The sequence below is a fragment of the Chrysochloris asiatica genome, unplaced genomic scaffold (genome assembly GCF_000296735.1).
Source record: "Chrysochloris asiatica unplaced genomic scaffold, ChrAsi1.0 scaffold00358, whole genome shotgun sequence".
NCBI lineage: Eukaryota > Metazoa > Chordata > Mammalia > Afrosoricida > Chrysochloridae > Chrysochloris > Chrysochloris asiatica.
Window position 1 is genome coordinate 1,613,956 of NW_006408876.1, and position 22,009 is coordinate 1,635,964.

Here is a 22,009-nt window from a genome sequence, read left to right on the forward strand (position 1 = left end):
AGAGAGAGAGAGAGAGAGGGAATAGAAGCAAATGCTGTTGAATGATGTTGCATGGAGGGAACTGTAATCATTGCAATGAAACAAAATACAATAGGATGAGTGTAAAGCTGATGTTCTCCCATGCAAACTACCACTCAATTCACAATAAAAACTTTTTTTAAAAAAAAAAGGTCTGTGCTTAAGTAAACAGATGAGCAAAGGCGTGTTGAAAAATATTCAATTATTTTCAGTTGTATAGATGAGACCAATCAATGTTGTTATCTTTATAATTATTAGTAATTCTAATTATTAGTAATGAGCTTTTCCTGATGATGTATTCTTATCACCTGTTTTAAGGATTATCAAAAGATCCCACCCCTATTCCAAATTCTGAAGGTTTCACTGGAACAAGATTTCATTTAAAAAAATATTTCATTCTAATTTTACAAGCATCCTCTGCTCTTAACCAAGGGTAAAAGAGCAAGTAGAAAGGAATATGTTCAATCCAAAATAGAATGATCGTGACAATTAAGTCTGTTTCATTTTTAAAAGAAAGAGGGAAAATTCTCTTCTATTAATTAAGGTAGTTCTGACCCTGGGATAGAATATAACTACCTCCATTCATTCTGATGTGCATAGGGTCGCTATGATCAGTACCAACTCAATGGCACCTAACAATACCTGTCCCTGTGTGGTTTCCAGGACTGTAATCTTTAGAAGCAATTATCACACCTTTTTTCCTGCCTAGTGGCTGGTGGATTTGAACCACTAACCTTGGGGTCACTAGTTGGGAGGTTAACCACTGCGCCACCAGCACATCTTTGCTTCACTTATACCCACTGCCTTGGAGCCAGTTCTAACTCATAGCATCCCTATGGGACAGGGTAGGGTTTCCACAGAGTCCTGGTGTGGCTCTGAAGGATAAGCACTAGACTGGTAACTGTAAGGTCAGTGCTTCAAACCTACCAGCCATTCCTTGGAAACTCTGTAGAGGTCACTGTGAGTCATAATCAACTGGATGACATATAACAACAACAATCTTTAGGGGAGCAGACTGCCACATCTTTTCCCAAGGTATTGCTGGTGGATTCAAACCACAAACCTTTTCAGTTAGCAGGCGAGAGCTTCAGTACTTCACCAGCATGGCGCCTTCATTGAATTTGTTGTTAAAGTGCTATCAAGTGGGTTCCGACTCATAGCGACCCTGTATAGGGTTTCCAAGGAGCAGCTGGTGGATTTGAACCTGCCAACTTTGCAGTTCAAACTGACCTTGTGGTCCATTGCTTATCCTTCAGTGCCACACCAGGACTCCTCATTGTGTTTAGTCCTGGAATTAATCCTTGCTTTACTGAGCTCAAGTTTGCAGGCTGTGCAGTGTCTCAAAGTCATCTGCTTTTGAAGTCCAAGTTGTGGAAATCCTGACTCCATCCCATGCCGGTATGATTGGTGTTTATTTTGTGGTGATGAAACCCACTTACCCAGGACTGCCTGTAACCAAGGGTCTGTTCTCTGTCACATCAGATGTCCAGAGAATGGGTAGAGGTCTTCAGCCAGGATATTTTGACATCTCATCCAGCAGACAAAATTACTGATCTGGGGTGGTAGCAGTGGACTTTCAGCTACACGAGACCATCTCAGAAGCCACCTTTTGCTGGGAAGACAAAAAAAGCTCTGCTGATTGAATCTTAGCTACCAATATCAGAGTGAGGGAAAGGGATGTTTCACAAGGCACCCACAATTAGCATGAAAGAAAGGGTAAGCCCTAGAGCCCTTGTGCATAGTGGACTACAAGTTGGGGTGCTAACCACAAGGTCAGTAGTTTGAATCTACGAGTCACTATGTGGGAGGAAGATGAGGCTTTCTGCTCCCATAAAGATTTGTAGTCCTGTAGGATAAACACTGGATTGCAACGTTGGTTTGACCCACAAGGTTAGAGGTTCAAGCTCACCAGCCACTCCTCAGAAACACTATATAGGGTTGCTGTTAGCACTTAACAATATAAAGCAACAAAAATAAAGTTTACTTCCCTAAGCTTTCTTTAACTTATTGTATGCTTTCCCTTATTCTCTTCTTTCACAAAGTAGCATACAAGCAGATATTTTTACTTTAAGATGACCTTATTGTATCTATCCCTTGATAATGGAGAAACAGAGGTCCTGGTGTGGTGCTGTGGGTTAATGCGCTGGACTGCAACGTTGGATTGAACCACAACGTCAGTGGTTCAGACTCACCAGTCGTACTTCAGAAACCTTATACAGGGTCGCTATGGGTTGGAACCAACTCTACAGCATTTAACAACAACAACAACAATGGAGCGACATATCCTATTATCCTGTAGACACAGTCATAATTTTCATCCCCCATGTACCTAGTGTACTGTTGGGGACCGGCCTCGACAGGGAAGTTTGGTTCACAAAGTAGGGAGATCTGGCGGCGAAAGAGATAGAAAAAGAATATACACAAAGACGTGACGAGAGAGACAAAGAGACACCCCAAAACCAGAGTGGATGCAAGACTGGCGGGCAGACCCTGGATTGCAGGCATCATGTCCCCTGCAGGCAGTAATGCATGCAGGGTTCAATCTGCATTTCAGGGAGGGATTTTACACAAAGGAAGAAGGGGATTATTAAGACAGGGTACAGAGATGAAATGTGATTAATCATTCAAAACAGGACACAATGATTTACAGGAACAAATTCTAAAATATACATCGCAGATTGTTTTAATAATCTAACATCCTTAATTTTCCAGAAATTCAAGCAAATTGTTATAAATTGCTTTTTAGGTTCAAATCATAAGGCAGCGACTCAAGGTTTCTCAAGGCTAATTAACATACCTATAGCACTTAATCTCGAATGGGTAAAGGTGAAAGGATTTCAAAGGTTCTGAAGAGAGTCAAGCTGTTTCAGTTACCTAGCTTAGGCTTGCAGGAGGAAGAAGGACGCCTAGGTTAATGGTTTACACCTGGGGACAATTTAAGGAGGTTGTCCCTATTATTCCTTGAACAATACTCTGAAATTCGACAATCTACTTTGAGTGAATTCCTTGGGCAGATTGTCTCCAGAGCCTCCCAGCAAACTTGCCTTTGTAACTTTTACGGCCTCGGCTTTAGAAGAGGTGTTTGTTTTAATATTTGTCCATGGGTATCAAGGGCTTATGTATTAAGTTAATATCAAACATAACTGAATAATTTGATAAAGAATAGTTTGGACATGCTTGCCAGGTGGCCAGAGTTTGTTCCTCAGAGAGATTTGTTCCCAGGACCCAATGCACTGCCAACGCAGTGGAGACATTAAGAGAGGCACATAAGAAACCATTTTCTCAGAAGCTACAATTACTGGAGTTAGAAGCATAGAATGAATAATAAGACCAAACAAAATTATACAAAGGTAGCCCAACAGTGAGTCCGCAAAAGCCAATGAACCCGGGACGTCAGGAGGTCACTTCCTTGGCCCTCAGGGTCCCTGGATGGCAATCCGGAATGGAGCCTCCGTGGTGGATTTTCGTCCATGACACAGGGCCTCAACATCTCAGTGATTTGCGGTCCCCAACAGTGTACCCTAGTAAGCAGAATTGTTGTTAGGTCTGCTGAGTTGATTTCAACTCAGAGATCCATTAGACAGAGCAGAACTAGTCCACAGGGTTTTCTTGGCTGTAATGTTTATGTAACTTTCTTCATCAGAGCTGCCAAGTGAATTCAAACCACTAACTGGTCGGTTAACAGGCAAGCATTTAACCCTTGTGCTGCCAAGGCTCCTAATGGCCCCTCAAAACACACACCATACAGTGGCCAGCGGTTCGAGAGCAGAAGTGCAGCACTGACCCAAGGACAGAGTTCAGGAGGATGGGGAAAGATAGACATGGAAATACAGGGAGGAACTGAGCTAGTGATGTCCCATTCAGGGAAGTGCAGTCATAACGATGAATGGTTGAATGTAAAACTGATGATCTGCTCTGTAAACCTGCAGGAAAAAAAATGCTGCAAACAACCTTCTCCCCAGTGTTGATTTCTACCTTAAAAATGGTCAAGGTCACAAAACACATACTCTGTGAAGAGTGTTGATCATGCCATATACACAGTAATGAAAATATATTTTCTAATTCTATTGCCCTTCCTCCATCACCTCCCTAATATTGTTATAGTTGTTAGATGTCATCGATTTGGCATCAATTCATAGTGACCCTATGTACAACAGAACAAAACATTGCCCTATCCTGCGCCAACCTCACAATTGTTGCTATACCTAAGCCCATTACTGCCGCCGCTGTCTGTGCTAATCTATCTCATTGGGGGTCTTCCTCTTTTTCTCCGACTGTCCACTTTACCAAACATGATATCCTTCTCCAGTGACTGGTCTCTCCTGACAATATGTCTGAACTATAGAGATAAGAAAGATAAGGCGTTCTGCTCCCGTAAAGATTTACAGCCTCGGAAACCCTGTGCAGGGTCACTATGAGTCAGAATCAACTCCACGGTACGTAACAACAGCAATAAGAGATAAAGTCTAATCATCCTGGCTTCCATGGTACATTCTGGCTGTACTTCTTCAAACACAGATCTATTTGTTCTTTCAGCAGACTGTGGTACTTTTAATATTCTTCTTCAACACCATAACGCAAATGCTTCAATTCTTCTAAGATCTTCCTTATTCTCTATCCAACTTTCACATGCATATGAGGCTAGTGAAAATACCATGACTTGGGTCAGGCACACCTTAGTCCTCAAACTGACTTCTTTGCTCTTGAACACTTTAAAGACGTCTTGTGTAGTAAATTTGCTGAATGCGATATACATCATTTGATTTCTTGACTGCTGCTTCCATGAGTGTTGATGGTTGATACCAGCAAAATGAAGTCTTTGACAACTTCAATCTTTTCTCCATTGATAAGAATGTTGTTTATTGGTCCAGTGGGGAGGATTTTTGTTTTCTTTACATTGCGATGCAACCCATTGTGAAGGCTGTGGTCTTTGATCTTCATCAGTAGATCTGTTGTTATTGTTAGGTGCTATCAAGTCAGTTCCAGCTCATAGTGACCCTGTGCACAACAGAACAAAACACTGACTGGTCCTGCTTCACCTTCAGAATTGTTGTGATGATTGAGCCTGTTGTTGGTGCCATTATGTCATTGAGGGTCTTCCTTTTTTTCACTGACCAAGTATGATGTCCTTCTCCAGGAACTGCTCCTTCCTGACAACATCATTTCCCTTATAAGGAAGAAACAGAAAGAGAGAAATTCATTCATCTCACTTCTGTGTGACACAAATTTGTCTTCTGATGGTTTGTGGGGGTTAATGAAATGACGAAGTCTCCAGCATGCTGAGCTCAACAAATGTAAAATATCAGCTGGAGTGAAGTCTGATTTAATGGTAAACAGTTAAAGCAAGTTGCCTACAGGACTATACATGGACAAAGTATCTTCTTCGAACTATTTTGAGTGCTGTCATTAGAAAAGAGATATGCTACATTTAGGGATTTTTAGACAAACAATTTTTGTCAGCCACATCCTCTTCTATCCTGAAGTAAATGAAGATACTTAGTCTCGCCTATTTCAGTAATGTAGACATCAGCATTTTCTGCCCAAGCTAAAATAAGCCACCTAAACATAGGGCAAGAGCAGATTCCAATAAAATTAAAAGGGCCCATGTTTTATTTATTACTGCCCAAAATGAAGATACCTTCGCTTTCTCCCTCAGGGTTCTTTTTCCTACCCCAAGTCACCATAAAATGGACAGAGCATGAAAGTGCAAAAGGAGAGATCATTGAAAGTTCGGTCTGAAGGGAAAATAATTTCAAATAGCTTTTAGGGGCCAGCTAAATATACCTCATTGAATATATTTGGGAAGGAGTAAGGAATTCAACTTTGGGCATTTGCCAATTCCATCTTAAGTAGAAAGAAAGTGTGAAACCAGCCAACTTTAGTCCAGGCACTTACTTCATTACTTGTAGAAGTAAATTAAAGAAACGGAATTGGAAGCTGAAGGTGGAATGGACTAGTTGCCATGAAGAATTATTGGTCATGTGTAAAGTGCTATATAAACTAAAAGTCATCCTTGAATACATCACCATAAGTACTTTTATCACTGGGAGTAGCAAGATAAATAATTCATTAGTGAATTCAGGAAACAGAGGTGAATTTTATTTTTCCCTCACAAAGGAAAATATGCCAAATTAGCAAATGTTAAATGGCAGAATGGTAGATTTCAAAAACCTGCCTCCAAGTTGATTCCAACTCATGGTGATCTCATAGGACAGAGTAGAACTGCACCCTAGAATTTCTGAGACTAGACGTCTGTACAGAAGTACTCAGCTTCTTTACCTCACGGAGTGGCTGGTGGGTTTTAACCACCAACCTTGTGGTTGGGAACTCAATGCTTAACTAACTGCACCACCAGGGCTCCTTTAAATGGTGGTTGTTAGGTGCCATCGAGTCAGTTCCGATTCCTAGTGACTCCATGCACAACAGAACAAAACACTGCCCAGTCCTGTACCATCTTCACGATTGTTGTTACATGACTGCTCATTGCTGCTGCCATCTCACTGAGGGTCTTCCTCTTTTTCACTGATCCTCCACTCTACCAAACATGGTATCCTTCTCCAGGCACTGCTCCTTCCTGACAATATATCCGAAGTATGAGAGACGAAATTTGACCATCCTGGCCTCTAAGGAGCACTCTGGCTGCACTTCTTCCAACATAGATCTGTTGGTTCCTCTGGCAGTCTAGGATACTTGAGTATTATTTTCCAACACCATAACTCAAATGAATTCATTCTTCTATGGTCTTCCTTATTCATTGTCCAATTGTCACATGCATATGAAGCTATTGAAAATACCATGACTTGGATCAAGTTCAGCCTAGTCCTCAAACTGATATCTTTGCTCTTCAACACTTGAAAGAGGTCTTGTGCAGTAGATTTGCCTAATGCAATCTGTCATTTAATTTCTTGGCTGCTGCTTCCTGAGTGCTGATTGTGGATCTGAGCAAATTGAAGTCTTTGACAACTTCTATCTTTTCTCCATTTACCTGATATTATGTATTGATTCAGTGGTGAGGATTCTGGTTTTCTTTGCTTTGAGGTGTCCTTGAAATGGTAGAACCATGCAATCAATCAAGCTACATAGTTCAAAGGACACCTAATTATATATTAAGTGTGAAGTCTCCCATCCTCCCATTTTAAATGGTTACCTTTATCTTACAGTGGTAAGATGTCAGCCATCAGATATATGATTATGTCTTCAGATATTTGTGGTTTGGCACTTGTTAAATGATAGAGGTCCCAACAGAGCTCTCCCCTGAGTATTTTTGACATGATGGTAGAGCTACCATTCATTTGCTCGACATCTGTGAATATCAAGCAGGAACATAATAACTAACATCTAGGTGTGTTGAGTTCCTCATCTTCTTTCATCAAACAACAGTCCAGTTGCAAGTGGGGGAAAGGCAGGAATGAAGACATGGGCTGAGCTTGACCATGTTCCATAGACTCCTGTCCACCTTGAGATGAAAGAGAGAAGAGGAAGGGTGGGTTAGTCCGAAGTTTAGGGAGACTTGAGAACCACTGAGCCCATGGACACTGACCTAGCCACTGGAAACTAGAGCTGAAAGTAAACTGTCCAGCTGATATGAAGTGGGGTGGAGATGCACAAGAATGCCCAAACTTGCAGATAGTATGCATTTGACATAACTTGGATGGTTTGATGATCAAAATTCGACTAGAGGAAGATAAAGAAATTTGATACAGGAAGCAAGTGTAAATTGCTGCTTTTTGATGAACTTGACCTTATCTTATAGATGTAGTAGCACAAAATACCAACCATGAGGGAAGGAGTCTTCCAATCAAGGATCAAGTGTATGCCCTCAGGACACAGGGTTGATAGGGACGGGCAACTCAGACATTAGCTACCTAAAGTTCATGGCATGCAGGGAGCTCTAAAGGCACTAAGTGGCTGGCTTACAAGCTTCAGAAGGGAGTTTAATTTTAGAGTGAGTGGGAGAAGGTAAGTGCCCCACTGAATAGTTTCCATCTTGTCTAGATGGGAGGTGGAAAGTGGGGATCTGATTCTTTTGATTCAATAGTGAGTAATTGTTATCATGACTAATGGCAACTGTCACAATTGTAAAGGTAGAAGATGTGTAACAAAAAAGGGGGAGTGGTTAATTTTTCATCCCAGAAACAGAGGACCTTAGGACCAGTGAGAGATAAGAACATGAGTGGGATGTGGGATCCTAACTAGAAAAGCAGCGACCCCAGAGACTGAGGAAGAGATGATGGCATAGAGAGAGCAGCTGAGGACTCTAGACTCATGGAAAGAGAAAGGTGGTGTGCTGATGGGTGGGCGGGGGGAGGGGGGGAAGGGGGGGAGGCTGGTTTGCAAAATGTGTCCTTTCGTAGTTTAAACAATTATATATTCCTGCATGTTTTTGTGTGCATCATTTCAATGAAACAAGATGCAATTGGTTGAGTACAAAACTGATGTTCTGCCATTGTAGACTTATCATTCAATTCACAATAAAAGCTTTAAGAAATGTGTGTTAGACCCTGTATGTGTCTGAGTAGGACTGTATTCCTTAGGGGTTTCAATGACTAGATTGTTGTAAGCAATTCACCAAGAGCATCTTCGGGGGCATCTCTGGGTGGACTCTCACCTCCAGCTTTTCTGTGAGCAGCAGAGCAAGTTAACCTTTGCACAACCCAGGGAGTCCCCTCATTCACCACGATGCGATGAATAACAAAGCAAAAATATTTTTCCTTTGTTATGCTTTCTGCACAGCGATTCGTGTAATCTCCACTGTCGTTTGGTAAGGTGGGCACCACTATCATTCTTGATTTTCAGATTTAAAAAGTGAGACTGAGAAAGGTGGGATTCTTTTCCCAGACATTCAATCCCACCTTATTCTCCAAACAAAGACTATGTGTCCGCCATGAAGAAATACTGTTTTCTCTGTGGATGTGTCTGTACCCAGTGGAGAATGTCCAATCTGGGAAACAGACTTTACTTCCTAAATGTGGACTGTTGTTCTCTTCTCTTCTGTCCCCTGCCTTTTTCTCTACCATCTGCTTCTATCTTGACCTAATCTCAGCTCACCCTTTTCTTTCTAAAGGTAAATACGCCATGCGAGACCTTGTCCACCGGCTGCCTGGTGGGAACAACAGCAAGGCCATGTCAGATGACACAGTGACTGCCGTCTGCTGTACACTGCATGAGGTGATCACCAAGAACATGGAGAATGCCAAGGCCTTACGGGACGCCGGTGGCATTGAGAAGTTGGTCGGCATCTCCAAAAGTAAAGGAGACAAGTAAGTTAGGCAGTGGCTTCATAGCCCTGTCTCAGTTGAATTGGCTTCAAGTATGTCTGCTCTCCCCTGGTGCTTGGTAACTTCTGGATTGTCTCTGCAAAGCTTTTGTCTCTGATGATCCAGAGAATGAAACCAGTCAATGGTTTCCAACCTTCACATTTGTAATGAAGCTTATGAGTCTTTTGATCAGATGAACCATTTTTGATGTTGGTAGATTTGACAATGTCCTAGTGTGTGCACAAGGGGACTTTAACAAGTTCTTGGAAAAATTGAGTTGAAAGAGAATGTAATTTTCTCATGAACTTTTTGAAGTAACCTTGTAGTGAGTGTTCCTTTGCATGAAGACCATCCTGCCACAGTTTGAGGAACCATGTAGCAGTTCCCTTCTGCACATATGTGGTCTCCATGAGTTGGTATCAACTCAACAGCAATTAACAACACACACACACACATAAGTTAGGTCTGTCTCTACTTAGTCTCATAATTGTCACAGAGATGCATGCTCAGTAAATATCAGTAAAATCGAGGTCTGATTGAAGCAGATCTTCAATAATCAAGAGTGATCTGTTAAAAAATAAACTTGGATTTATTTGCTCAAAAAACAGGGTATTCCTTCAACATGGAAAAGACAACTAGCTTTATGAACCAGCACACAGAAGGGTATTTTGTTTCCCCATTGCCACTGATGTAGCCACATACTTTTGCTCTGTTCCCCTGCAGCTCAGCATAGCCAGTCATCAGGTAAGAAGTATATGGGAAAAAATCAAGTCTATTAGTGTCCAGGGTCCCTGGGTCACACCAACAGTTTAGTGCTTCACTCCTAGCCAGAAGATTGGTGGTTTGGGATCCTCCCAAAGGTACCTTGGAAGATAGCTCTGTTCCAAAAGGTCACAGCATTGACCCTAGGAAACTCAGTTCTACTCTGCAAAAATGGGCTTGTCATGAGTGCAGGCTGGCAGCACCTGATTTGGTGTTTCATTGGAGTCAGAGGGAACAAGGTTTGAGTCCAGCACCCTCCCTTACTAGCTATAAGCTCTAGGGCAAATAATGAAATGTCCATGCATTCCAATCTTAAATTGCCAGTTGTTGCTGTTGTTAAGTGCCTTCAAAGCAGTTCCGACCCATAGTGACCCTTTATAGGGTTTCCAAGGAGCACCTGATGAGCTTGAACCGCCAACCGTGTGGTTCAAACTGACTTTGCAGTCCAGCACATTAACCCACAGCACCACACCAGGACTCTAAATTATGTGTCTGTGTGTGTGTGTGGGGGGGGGCTATCTTAAGGAGCTCTGGTAGCGTAGTGGTTGCAAATCGGGCTTCTAACCTCAAGGTTGGCAGTTCAAAACTACCAGCCATTCCATAAGAGAAAGATGAGGCTTTCTGCTCTTGTAAAGATTTACAGCCGCGGAAACCCTGTGCAGGGTCATTATGAGTCAGAACTGACTCCATGGTACTTTAACAACAACAACATCATAATATACCCCCTAGAAGAAGTCATCATCAAGTTTTAACGGATGAATGGAAGTTTCTCAGGTGGAAAGGGCATTCCTCTGAAGGGGATGAAAAGACCTAGACTCATGTGAAAACAATTGCACTTCCACAAACAGGAATGTCCCCCAGCTTGATTTAAGAAGCAGTGATATTTTCGTCTATGCACTGGAAAAGAAACGGAAGAAAAAAACCCAACAACACTATATCTTCACTAGACAGAATGTCTGTTTATCAAGAAGCTGTCAGCTGTATAGAAACACACACTAACCTTAATTAAATTTTGCCTCCTGGAAGTCCCTCAATGTAATCAAAGAAGATTAAAGGGGTAAAACCTTTAGTTATCAATAGTCTGTTTCTTGAATTCTCAGCCCCTCTCTCTTCCCGCTTCATTCCTTTACATCTGAAGGCAAAAATAATTTTCCTTTGTTATTAAAGGCTCTGAGGGATTCACTTTGAGACCTTTTGGAAATTCTCTCTCATTATTATTTTCATTTAATTCCATTCCATCCAGTTGTATTATAGAAGAAGTTTCAGGGTTTCTGCTTAAGCCTCCTGAGACCTCCAAGCAGATTCCATCTACAATTCAGTTTTGGATCTGATTACTTTTCTGTCAAGTTGAGACGCTCTGTTAGGCGTAGGTGTAATCACTGAGCAATCTACACGGTTGGTTTAAATGATACCTTCTGATAATGTGAACAAAGAAAAACAGTTAGCACCAAGTCGATTCTAACTCCTGGTGACTCCATATGTATCACAGTAGAACTGCGCTCCATGCAATAGTTTTCAATGGCTAATTTTTTTTTTTTTGAAGCAATCACTAAGCCTTTCTTGTGAAACACATCTAGGTGGCCTTGAACTGCCAACTTCTTAGTGACTTTTCAGTTAATTTGAATTGCAATACCACGCGGGCATTCCTCTTTGGAGATATACTATTTACAATAATAAAATGCTGTTTTATTTGGGCAATACGCCATGGTGGTTTTCTTCTTTATCCAGTGTCTCTGAAATTTCTAACTGATGTGCTTTCCTACATTGGACATTAGGAACTTAAGACGGATGTTAGTATGTTTTAAACACAGGTTTGTATACATGTGTATACACATACAGCATACAGACATAATCTACACAATCCTCTGATTTTATCTATCTTTTTATGAATCATTCAAAGATCAAAATATACAACTAGAAAGCTTAAGAAAGTGGTTGGGAATGTATTCCAACTTTAGAGGCATCCCGAAAGCATTAGCAATCAATGAAAAGCACACCAAACCATTGCTGTCGATCCAGTTTGGGCTCAGGAGAGGCCTATGTGTATCAGAGTAGGGCTTTCAGAAGCTGGTTTCTCAGAAACAGATCACTAGGCCTTTCCTTCAAAAACTGTTTACCTAAGTGTACAAAATGAACCTTAAAAAGAAAGATGGTTTTACCAGGCCTGATATTGTTGTTAGGAGCCATCAAGTCAGTTCCAACTAATAGCCACCCTGTGCACAACAGAAGGATACCCTACCCAGTCCTGTGCCAGCCTCACAGCTGCTATGTTTGAGCCTATTATTGCTCCCACTGTGTCAATCCATCTCTTTGGGGACGTCTTCCTCTTTATTGTTGTCCCTCCATTTTACCAAGCATGATGTCATTCTCTGGGGACTGACCCCTCCTGACACTATGCACTATGCCCAAATCCTTTGATTTCTTTCTTTTTTTTTTTTTTTTCAGTTTTTATTGTGAATTGAGTGTTAGTTTACATGGAAGAACATCAGTTTTACAGTCATCGTTTCATTGCAATGATTACAATCTCCTGCATGCATCATCACTCAACAGTATTTGCTCCTAGTCCCTCTGTTTTGTTTTTTGATGGGGGGAGGGTGTACACAAAAACACTCAGGAATATATAACAGTTTCAACAACCAAAGGACATATTCTGCAAGCCTGCCTCCTGGCCACCAGTTCACAGTCCCTCTCTCCATGAATCTAGAGTCCTCAGCTGCTTCCTCTCTCCATGCCCCCATCTCTGCCTCCATCTCTGGTGTCGCTGCTTCTCTGGATAGGGTCCTGCATTCTGCTCATGCTTTTCTCCCTTGATAGTCCTAGGGTCATCTGTTTCTGGACTGTAAGCTTAACTACTCCCCTCTTATTGTTACAAAACTTCTACCTTTACAATTGTGACAGTCACAGTTAGTCATGATAACAATTACTTACTACTGAATCATAAGACTCTTATCCCCATCTCCTTTCACCAGACCCATCTAGACAAGATGAAAACGGTCAAGGGGCAATCCAAATTTCCCCTGTGCACTCTGAAACTAAATTCCCTTTTGAAAATTTGTAAGCCAGTCACTTTGTGCCTTTTATCTCCCCCCATTTTAGGTTGTTGTTGTTGTTAAGTGCCATTGAGTTGGTTCCAACCCATAGCAACCCTGTACAAGGTTTCTGGGGCTGTAAATCTTTACAAAAGCAGAAAGCCTCATCTTTCTCCTGTGGAACTGCTGGTAGTTTCGAACTGCTGACCGTGAGGTTAGCAGCCCAACTCGTAACCACTATGCTAACAGAGCTCCTTCCCATTCTAGGTAGCCAATGTCTAAGTTGCCTGCCCCTATCAACCCTGTATACAGAGGGAATAGGATTGATACTTGATTGCCACACCCTTTGATTTCTTGACTGCTGCTTCCATGAGTATTAATTGTGGATCCAAGCAAAATAAAGCATTTGACAACTGCAATCTTTTTTCCATGTATCATGATGTTATTATTGATACAGTTATTTATTGGTCTAGCCTTACAGAGAAATAAAATGATTTAGTGAAATTATTAAAACATCATTTGAGGAGATCATCTTTATTAATATATATCCTTATTACCAACCCAGAAGATGCCCGGGAAGGAAGGTCTGCCCAATCTTGATAGCTGATTTGGGAAGTTTCTTTCCCTACGGAGATCTTATAAATGCTCTTCATGGGAGTGAAATCTTCTTTAATCCCTTGTTTCAGCTCGTTGTTCCTTTATACATTTTTTTTTTTAATCAAATGTCAATAGGCTGGATTTAGGAGTTTAATAAGAAGTGTTGGATTGGGTTGAATCAAGCTTCTTTACAATTCTAGTTCTACTGCTTGCTCATTGTCATCCATACTTCATGTAGTCTATCATGATTTTATTCAGTGACTAATTTGGGGTCAAGATAAGATTTGTATCACCTCAGATAGTCTCACAATGTACTCCTTAATCTTCTACTTCCACTTTAGCTTGAGTCTTGATTTTCGCTGCTATCAAAACAAAATGACTCTAAAAGTGCCCCAAATCTTAGCCCTAAATTCACCACTCATCACTCAAGTCTATTACTCCAACAGTAGATAAAGAGACTCCCATGGCATTCTAGAAGTTTTGGACAAGCTTTGATTGTGAATTGAGTGAAGGATTACAAGGCAGATCAGTTTTCCCTTCAACACTTGTGTTTTCCTCTCATTGATTGCAGCCCCCACCATGTAGCCACAGTCATCCCACTTCCTCCCTCTGGTTCTCATTTCCATTCCCCCCTCTTCCCTAACCCTTCTGAACTTTGTCCCTGAGTAAGTGCTACCCTTTTGATCTTAAATGTGTGGCTGTTCTAAGATGTGTGTACCTCCTTAGTGTGACTGTTCCCTTTATGTTGATGTTCTTGTTAAGAGCCATAAGTTGGTTCTGACTCCTACTGACCCTGTATAGGGTTTAGAAGGAGTGGCTGGTGAATTTGAACTGCTGACCTTGTGGTCTAGTGTGCCACACCAGGACTCCTGTAGCCAGCCCTTACTGACCTTCCCACTGCAAACATTTGATAACTTTAGATTGCGCTTTTCACATCAGTTTAGACACACATTGTGGACACTCCTTGGTAGCACCTAGTGTCCATCTTCTTCAGAAAGTGCACTTGATTTTTTTTTTTTTTTTCTATTTTAACAGCTACACGAGAGAGTGTGTAGAACCTGTTTCTATTTTGTCATAAGACAGAAAAGCTAATAACTATCTCAACAACGACATGTCAGTGAGGAACTGTGTGTGGTCGGTTGGGTTATAATCACTTGTCACATTCGAAACACTCGGTTGTTCAAGTCCTTCAATCAGTAGTTATAGTTTTTCAAGTAGAAGTTGCTATGGTATCGGGCTTTTGTTGTTGTTGTTAAATGCCTTCGAGTCGGTTCCGACCCATAGCGACCCTGTACAGGTATCGGGCTAGTGGATCAAAATCAAAGTCTGGAAAGAAAGCAAATAATCCTTTAACCTTCAGATGTTATTACAGCACTCTGATGTGTCTTGGCATTTTAATTGAGTGGTTCAAATCTTTCATTAGACATTCACAGTCTCCCATTTTATATTTAAGCAAAAAGCAAAAACAAAAATTGCACTGTGTCAGAGAATTTTTTTTTTTTTTTTGCATGGTGTTTCAGCTACATTTATCACCACCTGAATATTAATTTATCTGCCTGTAAAATGGCTTGACTGTTTTCATGGACAAACATATAGCTCATAAATATAACATGCAGCAATACGTAGCATTTACTCCTTGGCCAGCATTAATTATATAAGAATCAAAATGTACTTATGCCTGTACAGGAATCCTGATTGGTTTGTAGGATCAGCACTGGGCGACTGACTACAAGGTCGGTGGTTGAAACCCACTGACCACTCATTGGAAACCCAATACAGGGTCACTGTAACTCAGAATTGACTTAATGGCACTTAGCAACAGGGCTGTACATGTTCCTGAGAAGGTGTAGAACTTCCTGTCTTTAAATCAAAGGAATGTAGCATCGCATTGAGCACAGTATTACCAGTGGTTGAGTCATTTAACAAGTCCGTTTTGAGTAAAGACAAGTCAGTGTTATGTTAATATATGTGGTAAGTCCTGGAGACCTTTTTCTTCATTTATCAGACCTGTGTAGTTGATACACACACTTTCAAACACAACCAAAGTTGAATTCTATCTCAATAATGAGTGACTACTATTGTTACTCTGAGAGGAATGGGGGGAGGGGGGACCCATCTGCTTAGCTTGTCTAAACTTCAAATGTGAAGACCCAGAAAAGTAGCAGCTGTTTTATCTACATTAAATGTGCATTGCTGTTGCTAAGAAGCGTCAAGTCAGTTCCAACTCATAGCGACCCTGTATAGGGTTTCTGAGGCGCAACTTGTAAATTTTAACTGCCAAGACCATGTGGTTCCCAGTCCAGTGCTGATCCTACAGGGCGGCACTAGAAATCCACATACCATATAAGAGTGGTCTTCAAGAATTGCTTGGGAAATTGAGTGTAAAGATAATTAAAGCCAGCTCATATTAGCAGCCAACAATTCTGTTACAGAATACAGGTTCATACAACACCATTTACTTTGGTTCTTAACTCCATCCCCTGTAGCCACTTATATCGTGTTTCACAGGCCCTTGTATTCCAACATCTTGGTCTCAATTCCGATGTTCCCTACAGTGACCTCTGTCCTGGTCAGTTTCAAGGGTTGTCATTCACACCAGGGTGTCTGAACAGCTGTTTTCTACCCAACCCCAGGGATCACCGTTCAGAGAGACCAGGTACATCCCACCAGCCTCCTGGTTTTGTAAATGTTAAGTCTTGCTGAAACACAGCCACATCTCAAACTGTGTTCTTGCTTCAGTGACAGGGTTGAGTAGCTGCAAAAGCAAAAATATTTACTCTCTTGTTCTTGATGGAAAAAGTGTGCTGACAGCCCAAAGTAACCCCAATCTAAAAGTCATAACACCCATGAAACCATCCCACAGAAACGCAAAATCAGCAGGTAGTTTGTGGTTGCCATGACTACTCACTGATATGACTTCCAGGAATTGGAATGGATTCGATCAACAAAGATTTCCTGTTTGAGTTTTGTTTGTTTTATTTGTGGTTTGACCAAACACATTAATTTTCCACTCATCAGTTTACACGCTTGTCGTTTCCTAACACAAGTTGTTAGTTGTTAGTGGTCTTCCTGCTTCTTCCCTGGGTCCCCTATTCCCACCCATCCTTGTTTCTTGCCCCCGTGCCTGACTTGTGAGCTTTGTCGTTGGACAGATGCTGCCTTTTGATCTCAGATGGCCACTTATTGTTAGGAGTAAGTTCCTCACTATCACTACTGTTCACTTAATAGACATGTGTCTTGTTTGGCTCTAAGGTGATCCCAGGGGTATGGGTTCAGTTCCAGGTCTGGGTCTAAAAGGGTGAAGCCTGAGAGTTCCCCCAGTCTCTGCCGGACTGATCAGTCCAAGCTGTTTATGATTTTGTTCTACAATTTTCTCCCCTTATGGGCAGTGCCTTCTGTGGCCCCAATCCCAGTGGTAGTCGGGCACCATCTAGTTCCTCTGGTCTCAGGCTGGTGGTCCAAGACTCTGTTTTGAGGTACACATAGACACGGAATCAAAAGGCAAAATATTTAGTTACGCTTTTGAAGGGATTCATGGCTCACAAATGCTAAGAACCTCTCATCTCTAAAGATTGATGTGGTCCCCATGTGTCTCTCGAGTTTCCAGCTTGGAATTTAAAGTGTATGCCAACCTCTATTTATGGATACTTCTAAAAGTGTACCTGCATGTTGTCCATCCTTTCAAAGGAAGGTAGGGCCAACCTTGGAAGTACTCTCCTACTTCTGGAAGAAAACTAGCATCTTTTATCATCTTACTCCAAAAGTGTTCCACGGCATTCCCCCCAAATCTAGCCTTTCCTAATCACTGCTTTTTTCTCCTTCCATTTGCTCCTGAAACACTAAGTGTACATTTTGACTCACCAGTTTCTGTTGAGCCAAGTCTAACTCATGGAAACCTTGTGTGTGACAGAATAGGACTGTGTGGCTCCGTAGGGTTTTTCAATGGTGAATGTTTTGCAGAAGTAGATTGCCAGGCCTTTTTTCCAAGGCACCTCTTGTTAGAAGCTGAGTGTGCAGTCACAGGAACTCCTGAATTCTGACTAAATGCTCTTAGGTGTGTGCTCCCGGTTCTCACAGCCATGTACATGTGGATGAGTGTGAGGTCAGAGACATATGGACGAACCCTCTGCTGAGACTAAAGGAGTCAGAAGTGTCTTGACAAACCTGGAACCTGGCTGCTCACTCACAACCTTGCATGTTCTCTCTTTTCTCCATCAGACATTCTCCAAAAGTGGTCAAGGCAGCATCTCAGGTCCTCAACAGCATGTGGCAGTACCGCGATCTGAGAAGCCTCTACAAAAAGGTAAGGTTGGCTTCTCCTTCCTGGACCAGGAGATATACACAGACCCTGAACTCAGGGGTGCAACATTGGTGCTAACGAGAGACATGATAAATCATGAGGTCACTGGTCTCGAGACTCACTGACAAAGCAAAAGGAGCCCATGAAGTATCCGTGTTTATAGTCTAAGACCCATGTATTTTCCTGACCAGAAGCGTTTATGTTCACAGAGTGTACCCAAGCTCCTTTCTCAACAATAGAATAAAAATCAACAGACTGTCAAAAAGCAGTGTAAAAAATGGTCAACAAGCCCTTGAGGAGAGGAGATACCATGAAGCACAAAGGGCAATCAGGGGAGAAGAGAAATCTAGCATCTCAGAAACATTGAGTAGAAGGCCCACAATTCAACCCTGCTTACTGGGTTCTGAGACCCTCACAGTGGTACTGTGTGGTATTGTTGGCAGTGGCTGCCCACAACACTTGGGAACCCCATGCACAATGAGATCAGACCCCTGTGATCCGTGGAATTTCACGGACAGACCTTGGAAGTACAGCATCAGGATTTTCTTCCCAGTCCATCGCAATCTGGAAGCGCCACTGAAACTTGTTCAGTATCATAGCACCATGAAAGTCTCCACCACAGGTGGTGATGCATGAGGCACACTGACCACGAACTGAACTTGGGTCTCCCATGTGGAAGGTGAGAATCCTACCACTACCCCATCCACCAATGATCCCACTTCACAGGGTGAAAGAGCTAATGTATCCCAGTTATGGGCATAGACAAGGAAGAGGACACTTGGCATGTGTTCAGTGCAATCTACTGAAGCAGGCTTTGCATGCATTGCAAAGATGTTTTCACCCCCAAAATGGCATAAAGATATATCCTTACAAGGAAAATGTCACTCTAGAAACTTTGATTCTATACCTTACTTCCAAATATTGCCAAATAAAAGATATGTAACTTACTTTGTCGCTGTTAAAATGAGTTGCTAGGAAGGCATCTCCAACTTCTGACAACCCTGTGTGTGCCAGGGTATAACTGAGCTTCACAGGGTTTTTGGAAGTATATCTCCAGGCCTTGCTTCCGAGGTGCCTCCTGGTGGACTCAGACCGTTAACCTTCGGGTTGCTGCTGAGCACATTAATCGTTGGCACCACATACAGTTCCCTTTTAGTGTTGGTGGTTATTTGTTGCTATGGAGTCAGTCCTGACTCAGAGAGACCCCATGTGTTGTCGTTGTTGTTAAGTGCCATCGAGTCAGTTCTGACTCATAGCAACCCTGTATAGGGTTTCCGAGGAGCAGCTACTGAGTTTGAACTGCCGACCTTGTGGATCAAACTGACCTTGTGGTCGGTCCAGTGCTTTATCCTACAGCACCATGCCCTGTGTGTTAGGAGGAGAAAATTCAACAACCTCACCGAGTAGCTGTTGCTTTGCTATTACCAGGACAATGGTGTTTTAAAATTTTAATTGATGGGTGATCCCATGACAGGTTTGAGTTAACATGTTGGGGCAGAGAACGCTACTGGTATGCAGGGAGGATAGATAAGTGTTGATCTCAGGACAGGAATTCAGAGGGCATGTATGGGTGAGAGACATAGGGGTCTGCAGCAACTCCTTGGTCAAAACCAAAATCTCCACTGCCGTCACCCACACCCTCCTACCTTGGTGTGCATCCGGCTGACTGGACAGAAACTCACAGCTAGCAAGTGGGGCCCATCTTACCAGAGGGAGAATTTGTCTTTTTCTAAGTCAATGGGAATAGTAAATAGTTCATAATCATTTCTACTAAGTTATACTCGATTTCTAGATTTCCCCAAGGCCCTCCTCATTCCCTTAAGCATTCACTACTTAGGACTAAAAGTTTACACACTGTAACCCATTAATTTCTCTTTCATAGTGTTCCTCTTTCCAAAACAGAGGTAGATTGAAGTTGCTATGTTGCTAGGTGTCACTGAGTCAGTTCCAGCTCACTGCAACCCTATGCCCAACACAATGAAACACTGGTGTTATGTATGCACCATCCTCACAGTTGTTATGTTTGAGCCTATTGTTGTGGTCACTGTGTCAGTCCATCTCATTGAGGGTCTTACCCTTTTACGCTGACCTTCTACTTTACCAAACATGATGTCCTTCTCCAGGTACCGGTCCTTCCATAAAGTACATCCACAGTACGAGACACAAGTCTTTCCATCCTTGCTTATGCAGTTGAGTAGTATTCTAGATTTACTGGGGTTTTGCTATATATGTAGCACATAAGACTAAGCCTTCCATCTGCAACATTATGGGTTCCATCTTGCTTGAAATTCAGATCCCAAGATGTTCACAGAGCTCTTTCTTGGACTCCTACAGAATCCAAAAAAAAAAACATCTCCCCTGGAAAGTATCCTTAAACTAAACAGGCATCTGAGCACAGCAAACGCACACTACAAATTAGAAAAGAGAAAGAGTTCATCTTTCTGAGTCACCATTTTGCTTGGATCCGCTATCAACACTCATGGAAGCAGCAGTCAAGAAATCAAATGACATATCGCATTAGGCCAGTCTCCTGCAAAAGACCTCCTTAAAGTGTTCAAGGACAAAAATATCAGTTTAAGGACTAAGGTGCACCAGACCCAAGCCATGGTATTTTCAATAGCCTCATGTGTGTGTGAAAGTTGGACAATAAATAAAAAAAGAACAGAGAAGAATTATTGTTGTTGTTAAGTTCTGTCGAGTCTCTTCTGACTCCTACTCCCCCTATATAGGGTTTCTGAGGAGCAGCTAGTGAACTTGAACCGCCAGCCTTGTGCTTCAAATCACATTAACCCGCCAGCACATTAACCCGCCGTGCCATACCAGGACTCCGTAGAAGAATTAATACATTTAAATTACAGTGTTCACAATGAATATTGAAAGTATCCTGGGCTGCCTGAAGAACAAACCAATCTGTCTTGGAAGTAGCCCAGCAAGAATGCTCCTGAGATGCTGAGATGGTGAGACTTAGCCACGCATACTTTGGACATGTTATCAGTAGGAAGCCATCCCTGGAGAAAGGACATCATGCTAGGTAAAGTGGAGGGTCAGCAAAAAAGAGGGAGCCCCCCAACAAGATGGATTAGCACAGTAGCTGCTGCAACAGGCTCAAGTGTAACAATTGTGAGGATAGCGCAGGTCCAGGCAATGTTTCACTTTCTTGTGCATAAGGTCACTATAAGTCAGAACTGACTCAACAGCACCTAACCATAGCAACAAGTTTTCTATCTTAGTGGTGTTCTGTGTTGATAGTAAAAAAAACAAAAAAAAAACAAAAAACGTGTCATTGTCTTTCTGTTTCCATGAAAAAGAATGTGTTGACAGGAATTTAATGGAGTTAGAACTCAAGAGCTGAAGATGGCATAAAATGTGACTTGTGTGAGGGGATCCAAGGAAAGGTGGGCTGCAGAAACCCATGGTGATGTTTTCACTTGACCCATGATTAGAAAATATAGAGAAACAGTGGTTCTGAATAATTTCTAAATTATACAGTTATAAAATGAAGCAAAGACCTCCATACTCAGTGTCATAAATGCCATTAGTCGTATTGCTCAAAAGTATGGAGTTAAAACAAACTGCTTTCCGTTTGAAAAGTCCTTTTGTGAACAAACCAAATTCCTTGAGCATCGTTTGGGTGGTGATGGTGGTTCTGACTCATAGCGACCCTGTACAGGGTTTCCGAGGCTGTAAATCATTACCGGAGAAGAAAGCCTTATCTTTCTCCTACAGAATGGCTGGTAGTTTCGAACTGCTGACCTTGAAGTTAGCAGTCCAACTTGTAAGCACTGCGCTACCAGAGCTCCTTGTGCATTGTTTTAATGAACAGGAAAACTGATTTCTGTGTTACTTCTCTTAGACAATTTATATATGAGGGGGCATCAGAAAGTTTGTGGGAAACCTCCAATACGTTTTCATTCCATTTGTCCACAAACGTTTTGAAGTACCTGCATACTATTGGAAAGAATAAAATATCGGATCCATATCTTTTAATTACCCATACTTCAAGCCTATTTATTAAGTACCTCTCACTGACATAGCAAAGGAAGCAT

At 41.9% G+C, this 22,009-nt stretch overlaps 1 protein-coding gene across 1 annotated transcript in view; it reads left to right on the top strand.

Annotated features, from left to right (window-relative positions):
• Positions 1–22,009, top strand: part of CTNND2 (catenin (cadherin-associated protein), delta 2) — a 560,917-nt gene that overhangs the window by 480,502 nt on the left and 58,406 nt on the right. Inside the window, exons 11-12 of the mRNA XM_006876162.1 lie at positions 9,083–9,278; positions 17,882–17,966. Coding sequence (XP_006876224.1) covers positions 9,083–9,278; positions 17,882–17,966 — 281 coding nt within the window. The remainder of the gene's footprint in view (positions 1–9,082; positions 9,279–17,881; positions 17,967–22,009) is intronic.